Raw genomic sequence first — 21,620 nt, forward strand, 5'->3', positions numbered from 1 at the left:
GGTTACAACCATTTTATCAGTGTTTAGAAATATATTATAGGAAGTAGTTTTAATTAGATCATACAACTGCATTGGTATCGGTTCCTAGTATTGGTTAACTTTTAACGAGTGCAATTACAGTATCAGTATCAAAGTAATGAAGTATAGCCACACATTATTAATTCACATCATTACATTTCTTTGACTCTTCTTTAAAAAATGTAGTTACAAAAAATTACCCTCTATATAAAAGGGCCATGTGAGCATTGTTACACAAAGCCAGGAGTTATTAAGATTAGGCATAGATCTTCAAACAGTAAAAAGGTTCTTCAAAGCACTAAAAGTAAGTATAAATGTGACAATCTCTCTTCAAAAAATTAATCAGTTCTCAAAAGAACCTTAAACAGCAAGGAAAAGGTTCTTCAACTGAAAAAGGTTCTCCAGGGCACTCAAAGTGCTTTAGAGAACTTATGAAGAACCACTTTTATTTAGAGTGTATCAGTTCAATCGCCTCCCTTTCGGCTACTCGCTAGCCCCGCGCACCTTCTCCAAATGTCTGGAGACCGCGCTGCAGCCACTGCGCACGGAGGGAATGAGGGTTTTATTTTACTTGGACGATCTTCTCCTGTGCGCTCAGTCCAAGGACGAGGCGTCACAGCAAACCAGGAGGTTGACAGAGCATCTGTCGACCCTGGGGTTTTCTATAAACTGGGAAAAGAGCTCCGTTCTTCCATCCCAGTCGATTGTGTATCTCGGGGTGGAGTTGGACGCCTCCCTAATGAGAGCACGTTTATCGCCTGCAAGAGCGGCAGATCTCTCCACGGTGATCTCCCGTGTACAACCCCGCAAGATCGTGAGAGCCCTGTTAGTCATGAAACTCCTGGGCATGATGTCCGCAGCCCATTCGGTGGTGCCGCTAGGCTTGCTGCACACGAGGCGCTTGCAACGTTGGTTCACCCGCCTCCGGGTGCACCCGATACGTCAGAAGAGACGTATGTTGAGGATTCCCCCTTCAGTGGGCGGGGACCTCGCTCACTGGGGGAACCCCTGCATCCTCTCATGCGGGGTTCCCATCGGACGTCCTGCGTCACACGTATCTGTGTTTACGGATGCGTCACTGTCGGGGTGGGGGGGCACGTGCTTGTCCCATACGGTGGCAGATCGTTGGCCCTCCCACACGCACGAGCACATAAATGTGTTGGAGCTTATGACAGTGAGGAATGTGATCAGACACTTTGCTGCCCTTCTCGAGGGCCGTCATGTCGAAGTTCACACAGACAACCAGGTGGCGGCAGCCTACATAAATCGCCAAGGGGGAGTTCGATCCCTCCCTCTGTTGCGTGTCGCCACAGATTTACTGTGTTGGACACATGTCCACCTGCTGTCCATCAGAGCCATCTACATTCCGGGGGTCCTGAATGTAGCGGCAGACATCCTGTCGAGAGGGGGACCCCGCGACTCCGACTGGCGTCTGCATCCCGCACTGATATCACAGATCTGGATCAGGTTCGGGGAACCGTCTGTGGATCTGTTTGCGGCTCGCGAAAACGCTCAGTGTCGCCTGTGGTTTTCCCTGAGTCCCCGGGACGGACCTCCGCTCAGGGCGGACACCTTCTCACACCAGCCCTGGCCTCGAGCGCTCCTTTATGCGTTTCCACCAGTCCCTCTGATTCCCCGTCTCTTAGACCGAATTCGGTCGGAACGGCTCTCGGTGATTCTGGTGGCTCCCAGGCGCTTGTCCGCGTCATGGTTTCCGGACCTGCAAGCGCTAGTGTCCGGCTCCCCGTGGAGGCTCCCGTGGAGGGCGGACGCCCTTCTCCAGGCGGATGGAATAATCAAACATCCTCCGGAAATAGGCCAACGGTTGTGGGTCTGGCCGCTGAGCGGTCACGCTTAGAGGCTTCTGGGCTGCCGCATGATGTGGTCGCCACTATTCAGAGTGCGCGGGCGCCCTCTACCATTGCGTATTACGCTGCTAAATGGGCAGCTTTCCAGAAATGGTGCACGGAGCGGAATGTTCAAGCGCTCTCCTGCCAGCTGGCGGATGTCCTATCGTTTCTGCAGATACTGATGGACAGGGGCCTCGCCTTCAGCACTATTAAAACATATGCTTCAGCTATCTCATCCTGTCACCAAGGGTTTGGAGATAGATCTGTTTTTCAATCATCCCCTCACAAAACGTTTTCTAAAAGGTGTCAGGAGGAACAGACCTGTGTCCCGCCCGCTTTTTCCCCAGTGGGATCTAACGGTGGTTCTGCACGGCTTATCCAAAGCCCCATTTGAACCCTTGGACCAGGTCTCACTCAAGTTCCTGTCACTTAAAACTGCATTGCTGCTAGCGCTAGCATCAGTTAAGAGAGTGAGTGACCTGACCGCCCTTTCAGTGGCTCCCGCATGCCTCAGGATCCGGGAAGATGGCGGGTCTGCTGTTTTATGCCCCAATCCAGCCTTTGTGCCCAAAAGCATTAATGCTTCCTTCAAATCCAGGTCAATTTCATTGGCTGGACTTTTTCCTCCTCCCCATAATTCTGAGGAGGAAGCGGCTTCTCACCTTCTCTGCCCGGTGCGCGCGCTTGTACGGTATGTGTCACGCACTTCGGAGATTCGTCGTTCACAAAATCTGTTTGTGCACTACAGGGAGTCTTCCCTTGGTCAGGCGCTGTCGACCCAGCGTCTTTCGCACTGGCTGTGTGAAGCCATTTCCCTCGCTTACACGTCATCGGGGCAGGATTCCCCTGAGGCACTCAGGGCTCACTCAACCAGGGGGATTTCCTCTTCGATGGCGCTCCATAGTGGTGTGTCGATGGAAGACATTTGTCAGGCTGCTTCATGGGCTTCATCCTGTTCCTTTACTCGTTATTATTTACGAGATGTGTCTTCAGGTTCCATCACTCGTTCAGTGCTTGGACCCCAGCAGGCTGAATGAATGCTTATGGCACCCCATTGGCCTTGCTGAGATGGATTTCATCCTCTCCTGGATGATGTTTTTTTTAGTGGGGGCCCCTCTCTTATCGTGGCTGCCTCAGTCTTTAAGCCTGGTCTGAGGCTGAACCTCCCTCACTAAAGGAGATTGATTGGGTGTGTTCATTGGTTGTGTTAGCCAGTGTGGCGTAAACCCATCCAGCTGCGCTTTATTCCAATAGCAGCTCGCTTAAGGGCTAAGACTAGACGAAATAGAACGTTGGTTACGTATTGTAACCCCAGATTCTATGAGTCTAGTCGCAGCCCTTAAGCCACTTGGCCCCACTGGTTATGATGGAATAAGAGCCATTGGAGGCGAGCAGTGGGGTCACTGCGGTTATATACCACGAGGGGGCCCACTATTGGTGGGCGTACATTTAAGCTCTTCATGATTGGCTGATGCGGAGATCATCCTTCCAATAGCAGCTCGCTTAAGGGCTGCGACTAGACTCATAGAATCTGGGGTTACAATACGTAACCAACGTTTTCTCTTTAGCTTCAGTTTCATATTAATTCTATAAAATGATTTCAATCAAATAGTTCCTGAGTTTGGCATCGAGTTTCACTCATTTCGTATTTTTAAGTCTGAAATCTGCTTTTTTTTGTTCTCAGTTCATTATGAGTTTGAGAACATCGAAGTTTATGACTCCATGATGCTTTTTCTTAGTAACAGCATTTTCTTATGTAGTTTTATCCCTTCTTGTTCCTCTTTCTATGTGCAGTTTCTTTTTTCCTGTTACTATTTGGCGTTTTTTGTTGCTATTAAAGCTACAACTAGAAATCTGCAAAACAAGCTAGCTTAAAACATTTTTTCATGCCTTTTAACAACATCGTATACATTGAGGAGATAAAAAAACAACAACAACAAAATAATTAATAAAGTGGGTTTCTTGCATTTGTCCTAAAACCTCCGGCAATAACACGGCTCGGTCGGACCACTTGGTTGTCGTTCTCACCAAACCGTTGCACTTCCCTGAGTTCTCTACTCATTGCGTACTCACGCATATAACAGAACACCTCTGGCGTGAGAGGTTCTCTGCCCAATAATATCAGAGAAGGAGAAACAGCCGGCTGCTACCACTTCAACTGTAGAACAAACTACCAGAGTCCAAAACACAAAAACACCATTTGAGGTCACGGAGAACAAGAGACATTTGTACCTAGAAAACGGTGACTGGTGTTTAGCGCTATCTTGTTTCCCCCTGGCAATGTCCCATATTCAGGGGGGCGTGGCCTCGAGATGATAACTAACAGGAGGGGTGAGAGTTCTGTGTTTGTGTTTAAAAGCTAGCTTGTTTTGCAGATTTGCCATTGCAGCTTTAATGGACTACTACGTATTTGAATAAAATTTTGTTTTAAGGCACAGATACTGTGAAAGATTTATCTCTCAGCAAAAGTTAATTTATAAAGTGCGTCTAAAGATAAAATCCACAAAACAAGTGGATAAAAGAAGGGATGAAAAGACGCTACGTCAAACAAAAGTTTAAGAAAGGTTTTACCAGCTCAAATGGGACTCTGTTAGAAAGTCTTATGAAGTAAAGATATGTTTAAACATTATTTTTGCTCAATGCCAAGAAAAACTTACAAATGCATATCGATGTTCAACTGTGCCACCAGTCCCTCTGACCACCACTCACATGCAAGGCGGGTTAAATGCTTTGACCAAGGACACAACAGAATTCTCAGGTGGTAGCTGGGATTAAATCAGCAACCTTCCGATTACTGGACAACCCATTCTACCTCCTGAGCTACTGCTGCCCAATTATTAAAAGCACCCTTGGTATAAAAAGTGTGCCGGCTTGTTCACATACACGAGAGACACGAGCGTTCCTTTTACTGATGTTTAATGCGGTCTTGCATCTTCTTACTCTTTACACCACATGAACACCGTAGAACTAATGAAAAAGCATAAATCATGTACAAATTAACAAGTTAGTTGCCTTAAGTTGGCTAACATACAGAATTTGTAAATAAAGAATAAACATACCACTTTGGCCTGCTAGTAGACAAACCGGTAGACTTGAAAACACTTTACCTTCTTCTCAAATGTTCTTAACTGGCACACATTTGTCCGTGCGCAGCAATAAAATCTCCGAAGCTTCGAGATACAGGAAGTGACGTCACAGCGCTCTTAAACATGCCTTATCAAAATAAACCAATTCAAAATCACTCAAATATCAAAAAGTATTAATTCTGTGCACCTGTAAATGCTACAAAATGTATTGAAAAACATGAAAAATAATACTTTCAATAAACATGTTAAATAAACTTACTAGGGCAATCACAAAATCACAGTGCCATCTTGTGGTGAAACTTTGAACAAAAAAGTTACTTAAACTGCATTTACACTCCCACCATCACACTGCAACTAGCATGGGTGATTCTAAATATGAATAAACAAGATAATGAACTTAGCAATATTACAAAATAGACATTACTTATGAGCCCTTACTCTGCTTCAAGCAAAAGTACAGTCTTGTGTATAGGTCTTTCTAAAACGGTCTTAGCTGAATGTTTTCCTTTGTTGTTCCGAGTAGTGTCACCGATGAGAAGTTTCACCTTTCTGACTCTGCCGTCAGCTCCTGGGGTGACTTCTACTACTCTGGCAAGTTTCCATTGGTTCCTTGGAACACAATCCTCTTGTAGCAGAACAATGTCATTTATCTGTGTGTTTCTGCGGTTCTTATTCCACTTTCTTCTCTGCTGCAGGTTTAACAGGTACTCCTTTCTCCATCTGGTCCAAAATACATTAGCCAAATACTGCACTCTTTTCCACCTTTTCTGCAGATAAAGATCTTCTTTGACAAATTCGCCAGATGGTGGTGAGATCACTTCTGACTTCATGGTCAAAATATGGTTTGGCGTCAGCGGCTCTGGCCCTACAGGGTCGTTGATACACTCCACAGTTAATGGTCGACTATTTACAATTGCCATGGCTTCATACATGAAAGTTCTTAATGATGAAGTATCTAATCTTGAGGCAGACTGGTCGAGAATGGATCTTAGAACATTCCTTATAGTACGGATCTGTCTCTCCCAGACTCCGCCCATATGACTAGCAGCAGGTGGGTTGAAAACAAAAGTAATGCCCAGCTCTTTAACCTTCTCTTGAGTTGCTTGCGGGAACAGTTCGTTTCTTGCACCAACGAAATTAGTGCCTTGATCGCAATGTAATTGACTGATCTTGCCACGTATTGCGATGAAACAACGAAGTGCATTGAGAAAACAGTCTGTACTGAGGTCATCCAGGACTTCTATATGGATAGCTCTTGAGCACATGCATGTAAACAACAGTCCATATCTCTTTACTTCTTTCCTCCCTTCCTTTACACAGAATGGGCCGAAGCAGTCCATACCGCTGTATGTAAATGGAGGGGTGGCTTCCAGTCTTTCAGATGGCAAATCGTTCATCCGTTGATCTTGATTGCATTTCCTGTATTTCCTGCATTTAACACATTTGTATATGAACGATGACACTTCTGTACTGCAGCCAATAATCCATATGCCATTAGCACGTATTTCATTGACTGTCATCCCTCGACCTTGATGATGTATCTTCTCATGGAAGTGTTTGATGAGAAGCTGTGAAACATGATGCTCTTTTGGCTGGATGGAGTGACGCTTGTGTTAGTCTTCCTCCCACCCTCAGGATATTGTGTTTGTCAAGGAATGGACTTAACTGGTGTAACTTGGAGATTGATGCCTTGACTTCTTCCTTTTCTTTGAGCGACTTGATTTCTGTGCCAAATGATTCACTTTGGATGGTGCGTAAAATGAACTCCTCTGCATCCTTTCTTTCATCTAGCGTTGTGCTTTCCTTGGGCATTTCATTTAAGTTTTTTGCATACTTTACACGTCGCCGTAGTCTTGCTTTGACAGCTCTTGTCCAATCTGAAAACTTGTGCAGTCGCTCTGAGAAAGGTTTATCTTCTTTTGTCTTCACTGTGAAAACTTGTACAACCTTGAGTTCTGGGTCTTCCGTACTGATCTCGTTCACTTCGATTTCTTGTTTTGGTAGTTCCTTATCCCATAAGAAGCTCGGTCCTGTGAACCAATTGGAGTCTACAAGTTCCTTTGTCATGACTCCACGTGATGCGTGATCAGCAGGATTTTGTTGAGAGGCAACGTATTGCCATTGACTTGGTTCTGTACTTGACTTGATTCTCTGTACTCTTTTGGCAACAAATACATGGAATCGTTTTGCGTCATTGTTTATATAGCCAAGAACGACCTTGGAATCAGTCCAGTAGTACTGCTGAAGATCTTGGATTTCTAACTCGTTCTTTAGAAAGTTAGCAGTTTTTGCAGCTACTGCAGCCGCTGAAAGCTCCAATCTTGGGATGGTAACCACTTTAGTAGGAGCTACTCTGGCTTTCCCCATCACAAGGGTGCATTGCACGTTTCCAGTTTTGGTCACAGTTCTTAAGTATGAGCACACCCCATAACCGTGTTCACTGGCATCAGCAAAACTGTGCAACTCATACTTCAGATCTTGGTTGAATGTTGGTGGTACATAACAACGTGGTATCTTTATGGAAGACAAGTTCTGAAGGTCCCTGAGCCAAGCTTCCCATTGAGGTTTGAGATCTTCTGGAAGTGGCTCATCCCAACCCAGTTTTTTCTGACACATTCTTTGAAGGATTCTTTTGCCAACTAGAATGAATGGAGCAACAAATCCAAGTGGGTCAAATATTGAAGCCACTGTGGAGAGCACTCCTCTTCTAGTGAAGGGGTTGTCCTTTACAACAACTCTAAAGCAAAATGTGTCTGAGGTTACACACCAATGGACCCCTAAAGCCCTTTCCATCTTTGGCTCACCAAGAGCTAGGTCCAAATCAGTTGCTCCAGCTGCACATTCTTTCTTTGGGATAGTGGCAATCACTGTTTTGCTGTTGCTGATGAACTTATGTAGGTGGAGCTTTCCTGTGTTACAGAGTTCTCTGGCTTCTTTCACAAGCAGAATTGCTTCTTGCTCTGAGTCCACGCTGGCCAACCCATCATCCACGTAGAAGTTGCGTTGTACAAACTTCACAGCAGCTTCACTAAACTTGCCTTCACCTTGAGCAGCTAGGTGCTTAAATCCAAAGTTCGCGCATCCAGGCGAGGATGCTGCACCGAATAAGTGCACTCTCATACGAAAAACTGATGGTGGCTTATCCAGATTGCCATCCTCCCACCATAAGAATCGAAGATAATCTTGATCTTCTGGGGCGACTTGAAACTGATGAAACATACGCTCAACGTCGCAGATAATAGCCACATGCCCTTTCCTGAAACGACACAAAACTCCAACAAGGGTATTTGTGAGATCTGGGCCTGATAGAAGGTGTTCGTTTAGAGAGGTATTCTGAAACTTAGCTGAGCAATCAAAGACAACACGTATCTTATTTGGCTTTTGTGGATGATAGATGCCATGGTGAGGTATATACCATGCTGGTTGGTTTTTTAATTCAGCCTCTGGTACTTTCTCAGCATCACCTCTTATTATGATGTCATGCATGAATGCCACATAATCTTTGAAGTAGTGCTCGTCTTTCCTCAGGCGCCTTTCCAGGCACTTTAGTCTCAGTTCTGCACAAAGTTTGTTGTTGGGCAGTTTGGGTTTTTCTTGCTTGAAGGGTAGCGGCATTTCAAAATGACCATTTTGCTTTAGTTTTATACCGTCTTTCATTTTAGTCAGAAACAATAAATCTTCTTGTGACACTGGCTCTTTCTCAACACTTCTTTCAACAAAGTCCATCTCCAGCACTTTAATTATGTCAGCTGGATTGATCACTTCTTTGACTTTGTTTCTGCTTACAAAGTGGACTTCAGTTTTGAGCTTATGAGTGAGTTCTACTGCTGGCAGGACTTGTTTAACAATAACATGATGACTTACTCCTATTTCATCTTCATAATCATTCTCAGAGTTACTATAACCAATGATGCTCCAACCAAGCAGGGATTTCTGTGCAAATGGCTGGTCTCTTTTGCCACTAATCACCTCCAGAGGGAGTAAAGCTTGAGGACAGTTATATCCAATCAGCAATCCGACTTCACAGTCGAGCTTAGGAGCCATTTCTTCTGATAGATGTGAAAGATGGGGCCAACTCTCTGCGGTAGTGTTTGTGGGAATGTGTGACCTATTGGCAGGAATATAGCTTCTGGTGTAAGTTGTTGGCAGCTTGATTCTGACTTCAGAGTTCATTCCTCTTACTTGTAAGTCCTTTAACTTGTGACTTGACACAATCCTTGTTTTGGAGGTCATAGTGGAAATCTTGAGTTGGACAGGTTCAAATTTTGTATTCAGCGATTCAGCTGTGTTCTTCAGGATGAAAGTTGTATCACTTTGAGTGTCGAGCAAAGCATACACAAGCCTTTCTTTCTCTGGTTCATCCACGGTCGATACATAAACTGGGATAACTGAGGAAGTACAACCCTTTGATTTTTGTTGTAATACTCTGTTGGATGTGACTTGCTGAGATTCTTGCTCTTGTGCTTCAGACACCTTTTCTGTCTCCTGATTGTGGTTTGTTGGTTGTTGATTATTCTTTGCTCTTTTCTCTTTATCCCCCTTTTCCCTGTCTTGATGTAGACAACTTGGGTGAGGTTTCTGACATCTGTCGCACACACTTCTAGACTTACAGTTCTTAGAGTTATGACCATACTTGAGGCAACCAAAGCACAGGTTTTCAGCCTTCACAAACTTAACTCTTTCTTCAACTGATATTTCCATCATCTTTCGACATTTATGTAGTGTGTGACCAGGTTTCTTACAAAAGAGACATGTAACAAATGTCTTTTCATTTGAGCTTGTGTTAAGAGTTTTAGCACTCAGGGTACCACTTCTTCTTGATTTGTCTTTGTATGGATGCTTGTTATCAAATTCAGTTGGCTTTATTGCCTGTAGTGAGGTAATCGGGTTGCATGCAATTCTTGCTTCTTTATTTAAAAATTTAACAAAATGACTGAAGTCAGGAAACATTTTGTGTTCATCTTGGAACTCTGTAACTTTCCTGTTCCAACGTGCACTTAACCAATCAGGTAACTTTGCTGCTATTCTCTGATTTTCCACACAGTCATTTAAAACTTGTAAACCTTGGACATATGGAATGGCTGATTCAACACTTGTTAAGAAATCAGCAAACTCACGTAAATCTTTACAGTCCTTGGCTGTGATTTTAGGCCATGATTGAATCTTGTCACGATAAGACTTGCCAATCACAAAAGGATCTCCAAATCTGTCTTCGAGCATTTCCCAAGCAGCACAATATGCTGTATCTGTTCCAGCTAGAAAGTGACCTTCGATAGCCTTCTTAGCTGAACCTCCAACGTACTTTCTCAAGAAGAAAAGCTTTTCTTGTGTTGGCAGATTTTTGCGATCAACCAATGTTTGAAAAGACAGCTTCCAGTCATTATACTGCAGCGGGTCACCTGTGAAGACTGCAGGTTCAGGCACTGGAAGTCTATTGGCTGTGATTGCTTCAGCAAGTGTCTTTACAAGATCAATGGAGGCTGCTTCACATGCAATTGGAATTTCTGTTTTCTGGACAAATCGTTGATTTGCAGGATCTTTAACTTGAGAAGGAATGAATGGCTTTGAGTGAACATTCAGAAAGCGTGATGGTAGAAGGGAGCTATCTTGTTTGACTTGTAAATGTACACTAGTAGGCGGTTCTTCACCCTCATTTCTTATGCTTTCAGCGTACACTTTTAATCTTGCTTGTGCTGCATTGTGCTTTTGCAGCTCTTTCAATAGTTCCACTTCTTTTCTTTTCTCTTCCAATATTGTCTTTATTGTAGTGCTCTCTGTTAGAAATTGGGCTCTTTTCTTTGCATCCTCAACTTCAAGTTCTCTGATTTCTTCCTCACATTGATGTTGTGTTTTCATTATTTTAATTACCTCTTCTGTTGCTGCCACTTCAGCTGCAGCTTCCTGTCTTTGTTGCAGTGAAACTAGAGATGACTGCCTGGACATTTCAGAGATGGACTTTGACTTAAATGTGATCCTTGAGCTGATGCTGGATGTACTGCTTTCAAACACAGATTCAGAATCTGGCCAAGGAATACTATCTGGATCCCCATTTTCCTCCAAGAGGCACTTTGCCTTTGCTCTGGCAGCTTCACTGACAGCACAACAAACATCACATCTTCTCCGTATTTCTACATCAGGACTTTCAATCCTTCTAATATCATCATATGTGTTGCAGATATCAGTCATAATGGCGTCTATGGCACTCACAGCTTCAGGTATTAAATCAATATCTTCATTTTTCACCATTCTCTTAAAAGAGTTTATGTGATATTTCCATTTCTTGTAGAATCGCTGAAAATCCTTGGTCAAACCATGTAACTTTGCATCTTCCAAAGATTTTCCCTTTTCAGTGAGTGTGCGTGTGCGCTGGCTTCTGCGTGGGTTTTCTGATTGTGAATTAATAGATATTGAGGACTGTTGAGCTTCCTCTCCATTTGGCTGTTCTTCTGTATCCACTTGCCTTTCATCATCTTGTGTTTTAAGCTCAGCACAACTTACAGTGGGCTTACTTTCATCTGCCATTTTGTTTTGATATCACTTTTATGAACTTATTTCAATTTTGGCCATGTACCTTTAATCTTAATTGATGCAAACTGCTATTTCTTTTGATGGAGAAGCCACATTCAGTGCAACAATCCACAAGCGCTTGCGCTACTTTCAAGACACAAACTTGAGTGCTTGCTTATTTAGCTTCTGCTTGTTAGCTTGTTTCATGTGTTTGTCCAAACACGTGATACTTCCCTTAGCACGTCGGTAGCATCCCTTGCTAATAGCTTGCTTCCAACCGTCTCCTCCGAGGCAGTGTAGTGTTCTACTGTGCCGGCTTGTTCACATACACGAGAGACACGAGCGTTCCTTTTACTGATGTTTAATGCGGTCTTGCATCTTCTTACTCTTTACACCACATGAACACCGTAGAACTAATGAAAAAGCATAAATCATGTACAAATTAACAAGTTAGTTGCCTTAAGTTGGCTAACATACAGAATTTGTAAATAAAGAATAAACATACCACTTTGGCCTGCTAGTAGACAAACCGGTAGACTTGAAAACACTTTACCTTCTTCTCAAATGTTCTTAACTGGCACACATTTGTCCGTGCGCAGCAATAAAATCTCCGAAGCTTCGAGATACAGGAAGTGACGTCACAGCGCTCTTAAACATGCCTTATCAAAATAAACCAATTCAAAATCACTCAAATATCAAAAAGTATTAATTCTGTGCACCTGTAAATGCTACAAAATGTATTGAAAAACATGAAAAATAATACTTTCAATAAACATGTTAAATAAACTTACTAGGGCAATCACAAAATCACAGTGCCATCTTGTGGTGAAACTTTGAACAAAAAAGTTACTTAAACTGCATTTACAAAAAGTCACAAATGGTTTCAGATCCGGTCAAGATGGACTAAAGTAATTAACTCCTCATGTTTATAAATTTAAATCAAGTTAATGATGCAGCTTTGACATGCTTCAAATCTGACAGTTTTATTTATTTATTTTATTCTTATTCATTAAAAACAGATATAATCTGGATTATTTTTCACTGTTTCTAATTCCAGTTTTCCCCAAGCCACCAATCAGACTTTGTTGGATAAATTCAAGAGGCAGCACGAACGGAACAGCTACATCGAGTTCCCCGCTGTCATGGAGCCCGCCTTCATCATCCGACACTATGCTGGCAAAGTCAAGTACGGTGTCAAGGTCAGTGATGGTCTGATGATTGGACTGATGCTGCTTTTGCTGTTAATTTGAAAGACAAATTTGCACATATTTCTCTCATAATCTTGTTTTTACTAATAGTGGGAACAGTTTGTGATGGTTTCCAGGTTTAAGGTACCAGCCACATGGTGAATGATATCCAGCCACACTTGTATCATTGGTGTTAAAACCTTAGTTGTGATTGCTAATTAAAAGCTGAAGTTTTATTTTCGTTCACCCTTTCATTGTTATATTTGGAGCTTCCTGTCTTTTTTAAATGGGAAGCGCCAGATCATCCAACTGCAGAGTAGACTGATCGGTGTGTGATTTGCATGAGCCAAGGCTTCCATTCAGGTTACATTGAAGGTGCATTTTGAAAAAAAAAATAAAGGAAAAATTACATCCTGTAGTGAAATTTGGTTACTGCAACCTAGGGCTGGGCGATATGGACCAAAAGTTATATCTCGATATCTTTTTGCTGAATTCCGATATACGATATATATCTTGATATTTTTCCTCCTCTAAAATATTAACAAGTAAACTCACTTCAAGCTGTCTTGAGAAATTATATACATACCGTAAATCCTCTAATACAGGCCCGGGCCTGTATTTGACTCAAGCTCATCAAGCTCCAGGCCTTTATTGGAAGGAGGGCCAGTATTAGAGGCAGGCCTCTATTTCTATTTGAGCAAAATGAACTAATGGTTCGCTGGAGTTTTTGACAATTAAAATTGCACCCACATTTTCAAAGTTAAACGCATTTCTTTTAACAACGGTAGTTCCTGCTTCAGCCCTCTCCCCCCTCCCCCTGCGCAGCAGCCGCAAACTCACTGATGCGCCTGCAGCCTCTCGGAGTTCCTGCTGCTCTAAACATTAAAATAATTATTTCATTTTCTGTTCCTCACTTCTGATGACCTTCAATGGTGTCTGTTTGTTGTAACCAGCAGGTACAAAAACTAACTTGTTTTTATTTGACTATTTTTCTGTCCTGCCTGTTTATTATCTTCCTGCATCTCCTCTCAATCCTAAAGAAAAACTGCTGCCTGGGTTCATATATATTCACCTCATGAGTTACCTTTGAACTGCAGCTCTAAAAGATCTACCGACCGCAAAAACAGCGGAGCGCTCGCTGTTTGGCGGCCGTATCAGTGATCAGTGCGTCGGAGGACAAGGTGATGCCCGCAGCGCCCCGCTCCACAGCATGCAGCGAAACACATCAGGCGCAAATAAAAGACAGAAAACATTAAAGGAAATGAACTGACATGAACGATCGCGTGTCAGTACCTACGGTCTGGCACAGCGCGTTGCTGATCACAGAGAATGTGATCATACGATAATTCAATAGGGAGCGTGGTTTCACAGACGCGGAAGTGATAGCGTCGGTGAAACGCCGGCTGCTCTAGGAAACCCCCGAGCGTTCGAGCGTCAACGAAGTGACACGGAAATGCCGGGCTTTCCAGAAGTAAGTAAGATAACTTACTATGAGCTGATAGTTCGTTGGATTGATTGGTAGGTTGGAAACTCTGATCATGAATCTGAAGAAACGATGACTGAGTGGTGAGCTGGAAAGGCGACTTCCGTTTATAGCCACGGTTTGTGACGTAGGTGCGACGTGAAGGGAATCCCCGCGAGGGGCATGCTGGGAGTCCCTACTTCGCGGATTTTCACCTATCGCGGCCAGGTCTGGAACGCATCTACCGCGATAAACGAGGGATTACTGTAGTTCATACACCCCCTACTGCTGGTCTCCAGAGTGTTCTGCAGCATAATCAGCACGTTCTCTTTGAACTTGATAGTGTAATGACCTGGCTGGGGTTGTAAGCCAGGTGCATTCTGGGTATTGTGTTATATGTGTTTCCTATCGTTCTGCTAGTTCCTATGTGCTGATTTGCGTGTTGTGTGAGTGTTATGTAAGCCACAGGGAAGGTGATGTGTGTTCTGTGGAGCAGGTTGAATTAGCATGGTTAACTGACACCGTGACTCTGTGTGGTAGGAGCGTGATAGAGGATCGTGTCTGTAGCGTAACAAAGCGTTGAAGAAAAAGCCTAATAAAGGTCTGCGTGAACCCCTACTGCCTCCTGCTGGTTGATTTGTGGACTATAACCTTGCCGCTGGGACGCTCGTACTTGCTTGTTACCACATTCCGCCCGGCCACAATAAGAGACCGGCCATTATTTACCTCCGCTGACTCCGACACCGGCCAAAATTGGAGACCCGGCCTTTAATTGAATACCGGCCTGTATTAGAGGATTTACGGTAAATCAGTAGATTAAATGCAGAAAAATGTATCTATTCTTGTCAAACTTTAACCTTAGTGCCTATTCTCTACCAGTTTGAGCTTTAGAAACACTGGTGCAGATGTCTGCTAACACACACACACACACACATAGTTGAGAGCTAGAGGTGTATCAAATTTCCCACAGGCACTTTTAAATTATATGTTTATAATTAATGTAAAATTAAAATTTCATCTACTGGTGGCCCATATCGTATATTTCTTGTCCAGAGAAAAAACATCTATCATGTTAAACTAAATTTATGATATAATTGCATCTACTGAAGATCACACGGGTCATGCACTGTGGAGTTATTAGTTATTAGGGCAAACATGGCTCGAATCTAACTATATTGACTTATATCAGCGATTATACTGTAAAAACTCTGAGTCTCTGGTTGCTCTTTTATCAGTATTATTTTTGGGCTACTGTCGCCTTAACCCACGCCTTACAAACTCAACTTTTTCAACAGAATCGCTCGTAACGGAGTATTTACTAGCATAGCAACACCGGAAAAAAACAGAACCAAACAACATTTCTGACCCGCTGAGCTCACCTTAAACATAAAACGTTAACCGTTACTATTCAAGCCCTTACAATAAATTTGAGATAATTTGGCTGCTCCGGCTATCCAAACACACCCACATCACCCCGCTTCTCCTCCAGCTTCACTGGCTGCCAGTCAACTTCAGGGTTCATTTCAAGATCCTGGTTCTGGTCTACAGGGCCTTACATGGACAAGCACCGTCATACATTGGTGATCTTCTTAGTCCCTACACCCCCAGCAGGTCCCTGAGGTCCAGTTATCAAAGCCTACTGGTTGTGCAGCGCACCAGGCTAAAGACCAAAGGTGACAGATCATTTGCTGCTGTGGCCCCCAGACTCTGGACCTCTCTCCCCCTGAGCCTGAGATCAGTGGACTCAATGGTCTCCTTTAAAAAACAGCTGAAGACTCACTTGATCAAGCTGGCTTTTGTATGACCTTCTTCACCACTCTCTCTTTATTCTGCTCTCCCCACCTATTCCACCTTCCTCAGGATCCACTGATTTCCCTCTTTCCTATTCACTCTCTCTCTCTTTCTTAACATTTTTTAATCACAATTGTCTATTTTTGCTCATTTTAAATATTTTTAAACATTTTCTAAATGCCTTTTTATATTTTTACATTTTTTGTTTTTGTTAAGCGCCTTGTGATTTTTATCTTGAGAGGCGCTATAGAAATGCTTATTCTATCTTCTTTCTTCTTCTATCTTCTTTCTTCTTCTTCTATCTTCTTCTTCTTTCTTCTTCTATCTTCTATCTTCTTTCTTCTTCTATCTTCTTCTTCTATCTTCTTTCTTCTTCTATCTTCAATCTTCTTTCTTCTTCTTCTATCTTCTTCTTCATCTTCTTCTTCTATCTTCTTCTTCTTCTTCTATCTTCATCATCTTCTTCTATCTCAATTACACAGGGGAGAGAGGGGTTTGGCTCATCTCTCCGGCTCCGCATAAGCAGGATGGAAAAACAGAACTCCATTGGCATTGAACGTCCCCAAATAATTAAAAACCAGGATGCCAAATGCAAAGTTTAGAGCAGCACATTAACCCAGAGGCTCTCAGATTGAGCATACTTGTGAGAATACATGTAATAACCACTTAGAGACTGAGCAACATGTCGCTAGCATAGCAGCTAATCACTAGCATAGCAGTTTGACCAGTTATATTGATATAAAGATATGAAGTCATCTTTTATCTTGTTTAAAAATTATACAGATATTTTAAAAATATCGATACATCGCTCAGCCCTACTGCAACCACTTTAAACAACTCTGGAGCTTTTGGCCGGCCGTTGTCAAATTACAATTGTTGGCGCTGCAGCAGAAAACACGGCAACACCACACTGATGGTAAACAGTAGTTACGTCCCTCCTTACTTTGTTTTGAAAGGAGAAAAACTGACAATCCATGCAGACAGCAGGATATGAAATATGTTTCAGTATAGCCGTCCTTCCATAATGCCTGACATTAGACTCTTTTGGGATTTTCTCTCTGAAATTCTCACTATATTCTTACATACTGCACCTTTAAAGTTGATAGTAGAAGTAGATATGAGTGAGATGGGGGAGGGGAGGGGGGAAATCATGCCTCCACTGTGTGTGTGTGTGTGTGTGTGTGTTTCTATTTGATAGTCAGCCATTTCTGTTGTAAGGCATCGGACACGCACACACATTTCTGCCCCTATTTTGCAGAGGAAATAGGGATTTAAGGTCTTACTGGAATCGGGGAGGACTTTTAATCTCATTTCCTATATTAAACAATCAAATCAAGGAATGTTGGGGGTTTAATATTATTTTTTAGACAAGTATTGAAAAATAGTTCAACTTTCACCTACCACATCAAAGTGGTCTTCTAATTTTTCTTTTAGGAAATATGGGGTTTTTATATTGTAATATTACAGTTAGTATAATTGTTTTGTAAAAACTCTGAAAATCTTGACTCATTTTGAAATGACCTTTAAGAAGCAGCAATGAAAAAAATGTGATTTGTGTCCGTTTTTCCTATCAGGATTTTAGGGAAAAGAACACGGATCACATGCGTCCGGACATCGTAGCTCTGCTGAAGAGCAGCAAGAACGCGTTCATCTGCGGGCTTATCGGCATCGACCCGTCGGCCACGTTCCGCTGGGCGGTTCTCCGAGCCTACTTCAGGGCCCTGGTGGCTTTTAGAGAGGCTGGAAAGAGACACACACACAAGAAGATCGGTGAGAAAACACACCCACAGAAACCATATCCACTTAGAAGTATAAAGCATAAACCAATAATATTAAAAATACACCTTTTTTGTAATAAGAGAAGTTATGTTTTTTTTATGATGGATTAAATTTGGAGGGAAAATGCACTTTAAACTAGCTGTTGGATGCTTTTAATTTTAGTTTAGGTGAAAGTCTCACAGAAATGAACAAAACTACAGGGTCTAGTTTTCCTGGCATGCTGCAGTAAATGATCTGAAGTTCTGGTTTGGGTTTTTGTATCTAGACTTCTGTAGTGTGTTCACAGCTGTAGCGCCATGGCTTTCTGTGAATGCACTTTTTCTCTTTAGGATTTGCTTTTAGATGAATTTAGACATCAACATCGGATGTTCCTACATTTTTGCCAGTGTGTGAATCAGCTCCGCTCTCAGCTTTTCTACCCTTTTGTTTTTAGATGTGCGACATAGACTTTTCCCTAGAAGTCTTGTGCTCTTTGCTGTTTCTTAGATCTCTTGTAGAATTCCTTTGAACTAAACTCCAAAGATGTGTCGCTCAAGGGCATCTGTTCAGTGTCTTCTAAAAACTTTCTGCAAAAGCACTGCTGCGTTTCCAACATGCTTGGATTGTGATAGATAATTACGAGCTGCATCATTTATATACTTCTTGTCTGTGAAAGGCAAGAGTTGCAGAGAAGCAGAAAAACGTCTAGAAGACAATAAATGGAAGAGCCTGCTGGTGTGAGCACACAGACCGACACAGGCTTCCTAGAGCTGTTTTGAATGTTAATCATCTTTTCTCCATAATTCTTGTACAGGTATCTCTTTAGTAGACTGCTGTATCTCTTTTACTCCTCCACTGTCTAATCTCATCTTTCTCTCTCTCTCTCTCCCTTTTCCCCCTTCTGTTTTTTTTCTGTTTTCTTTCTTTGTGTTTTGCTTTTCCAAGGGCATGATGACGCTGCTCCCTGTGCAGTATTGAAAAAAGTGGATAGTTTTAGCTTTCTGCAACACCCTGTACATCAGAGAAGCTTAGAGATCCTGCAAAGATGCAAAGAGGAGAAGTACAGTAAGGCTGCCAAGAAAATATCAATTCCTCCTCTTTTTATGTTGGATTTGATGTGGGAAACCGTAGGGATGAGACCGACCAACATCAGCAACTTAACAAAGTCTAGTATACAGTCAATCTTGTTCAGATTTATACTAAAGTGTCCTGATTCATGATCGGATTTATTGTAGAATAGATGCTTGTTGGTCTCTGCTCCCTCCGTCTCCCTCTTCACCTTCTCTTGCATGTTTTCCACCAGCGTGCTTCAGTCATTCTGTCACTTGCATGTTTGCAGAAGAAAAATGGGGGAAAAGAGGCATGGGTGTAGTGCTGTGTCTGCCAACTTTGGTTCAGGGAAGCATCACTTGTAGGTGTCTGTTTTCTTCTTCTTGTTTTATTTTGCCACCGTCTGTTTGGCGGCCGGTTCAACAACACTCGGCTAAAATTTGCTGTCTTTCCTTGAAACTACTAAAACTCAAACTGGTGATGGTGATAGAGGACTGGGGGAAGCGTTTGACAAAGCTGGGATGCAGATGTTTGCAGGATTGTCACTAACTCGCTCACAGGCAGCTTTTGCGTGGTGGCAGGGGACACACTCTCTCTCTCTCTCTCTCTCTCTCACACACACACACACACACACACACACACACACACACACACACACACACACACACACACACACACACACACACACACACAGGCGCGTGCACACACTCACAAAGATCACAAATATTTCAATGCACTCAAATGTGTGTGTCTTTTTGTTTTGTGCTACCTTGCAGCTCCAGATGAGAGTGAAAATGTTGTACAAAGTGGTGATGAAACTGAACATGGTACACCGTTTAGCCACAGTTTGCTTTCTGAGTAGGCTAACCTATAGATCTCTGCAAGTTCATGGGAATGCACATGAATGAGTTGTCACAACTCTAATTACGCCCACCCTACTTTAGATTAACTGTTCTTAGAATGCGGAACAAAGTGGGTGACTGTTACATTTGAAATAACTAATCAACTATTAAAACAACTCATCAGGATCATCTTCCACATTTCAGCACTAACCAGAGCACACCCCTGTTAACTTCATCCATCTATTTCAGTGTGAGATCATCTAGTTGGGTTCCAATTCTAATAAAAAGGCACAAAACACTCTGGAGTGGCAGATGGTGTCAGAAGTGTTAGTATGCTTTAGCCTTTGTGTGTAAGAGTCTTGTTCTGTGTGTGTTTTCATGTAAAAGTCTGTTTTTGCCTCCTTTGATATGATTCCAACCTGTCTGTTCGTGATCAGGTATGACCAGGAAGAGTCCCCGAGCTCCACTGTCAGACATTCAAGGAAGCAACACCATGATAGATAAATCACCATGGTAAGTGTGTGTGTGTGCATGCATGTGTGTGTGTTTGTTTGTGTGTGTGCGTGTGTGTTTGTTTGTGTGCATGTGTGGGTGGGGGGTTAAAGCTTTGTTTACATAGTAATTGAGGGGATCCGTTTTGGTGGCCTAAGGACTGAGTCCATGACCACAGTCTTGAATCAGAAAAGGGTAGAATGCCTTCTCAAGGTCCGGGACGGGATCCTGCCCTAAGTTTAAGTATCTCGGGTTCTTGTTCATGAGTGAGTAAAAGATGGAGCGTGAGATTGATAGTTGGATTGGTGCTGTGTCTGCAGTGATGTGGGCGTTGTACCAATCTGTTGTGGTGAAGAGAGAGCTGAGCCAGAAGGCAGAGCTCTCGATTTACCGGTCGATCTACGTACCCTCATCTATGGTCACGAGTTGTGGGTAGTGACCGAAAGAATGAAATTGTAGGTACAAGCGGCCGAAATGAGTAGGTAGGTCATCCAGGAAGTGCTCGGAGTAGATCCGCTGCTCCTCCACATTGAGAGGAGCCAGTTGAGGTGGCTCGGGCATCTGATTAGGATGCCTCCTGGACGCCTCCCTGGTGAGGTTTCAGGCAGGAGACCTAAATGAGGACCCAGGACATGCTGGAGGGACTATGTCTCCCGGCTGGCCAGGGAGCGCCTTAGGATGCTTAGGTTACTGCCTCCCGACCTGACTCTGGATGAAGCTGTTCAGGAGAATAAAAATACCAAATAACCAATTTGCGAACAAGCAGCTAACATTAGCATTACATTACAGCTAGCTGCTAAAAGTAGTTAGAGGCATAATAAAACTCCCATGAGTCATTGCTTCAAAAGACACGTAGTCTGTGAAATTATCTAATTTTTACTATGTTACCTAAAAATTGAGCACAAATGCTTGTAGAGTTGCTTCCTTTCAGTGATGTGCTGACATTTGCCTTGTTGTGCAAGATTTGAAAAGTCAAATGTAATATTATACTAATGTGAGAATTACACAGGACGGGGGTGGCAGAGGAGTTAAGTGCCCGTCTCATAACTGAAGGGTTGTGGGATTAAGTCCCACTCAGTCGGTTGCAGTTGTGTCCTTGGGCAAGACACTTAACACACCTTGCCTGCTGGTGGTGGTCGGACGGACCGGATGCGCCAGTGTTTGGCAGCCTCACCCCAGTCAGGGCAGCTGTGGCTATGATGTAGCCCACTGCCACCTGTGTGTGTGTGTGTGTGCGTGTGCGCGCACGCGCGTGCGGGTGAATGACTGTTGTGAAGTGCCTTGGGTAGTTGTACAATCCTAGAAGAGGCTATACAAATACAGGCCATTTACCATTTACTAATCTGGGTTGACACAGTGTGTGCCTGTGTTTATTAAGTAGAACATTAATACCAAATCCCTTCCTGTAATACAGGTGTTCCTGCACACCAGCAAGAAGGTCAACCCATCGACTTAAATTTAAATCAAAACATCTCTCCAGAAGTGAACCTGTAATAACTTGTTTACAGGCCCTGTTATTACTTGAGACATAGGGCTCTTGGTTTTTATTTATTTATTAGAACATCAAATAACTACCC

General features: G+C 43.0%; 1 protein-coding gene across 12 annotated transcripts in view; it reads left to right on the plus strand.

The window, feature by feature from the left end:
• myo9aa (myosin IXAa) overlaps positions 1–21,620 on the plus strand; it is a 170,324-nt gene that overhangs the window by 109,228 nt on the left and 39,476 nt on the right. For 9 of the 12 annotated variants that reach the window (XM_070554892.1, XM_070554894.1, XM_070554895.1 and 6 more), the window contains 5 exons: positions 12,519–12,660; positions 17,476–17,671; positions 18,605–18,724; positions 19,486–19,536; positions 19,989–20,064. In XM_070554892.1, coding sequence (XP_070410993.1) covers positions 12,519–12,660; positions 17,476–17,671; positions 18,605–18,724; positions 19,486–19,536; positions 19,989–20,064 — 585 coding nt within the window. The remainder of the gene's footprint in view (positions 1–12,518; positions 12,661–17,475; positions 17,672–18,604; positions 18,725–19,485; positions 19,537–19,988; positions 20,065–21,620) is intronic. The other 3 variants (XM_070554896.1, XM_070554903.1, XM_070554900.1) reach the window with 2 other exon arrangements.

Source organism: Nothobranchius furzeri, chromosome 9, assembly GCF_043380555.1.
Source record: "Nothobranchius furzeri strain GRZ-AD chromosome 9, NfurGRZ-RIMD1, whole genome shotgun sequence".
NCBI lineage: Eukaryota > Metazoa > Chordata > Actinopteri > Cyprinodontiformes > Nothobranchiidae > Nothobranchius > Nothobranchius furzeri.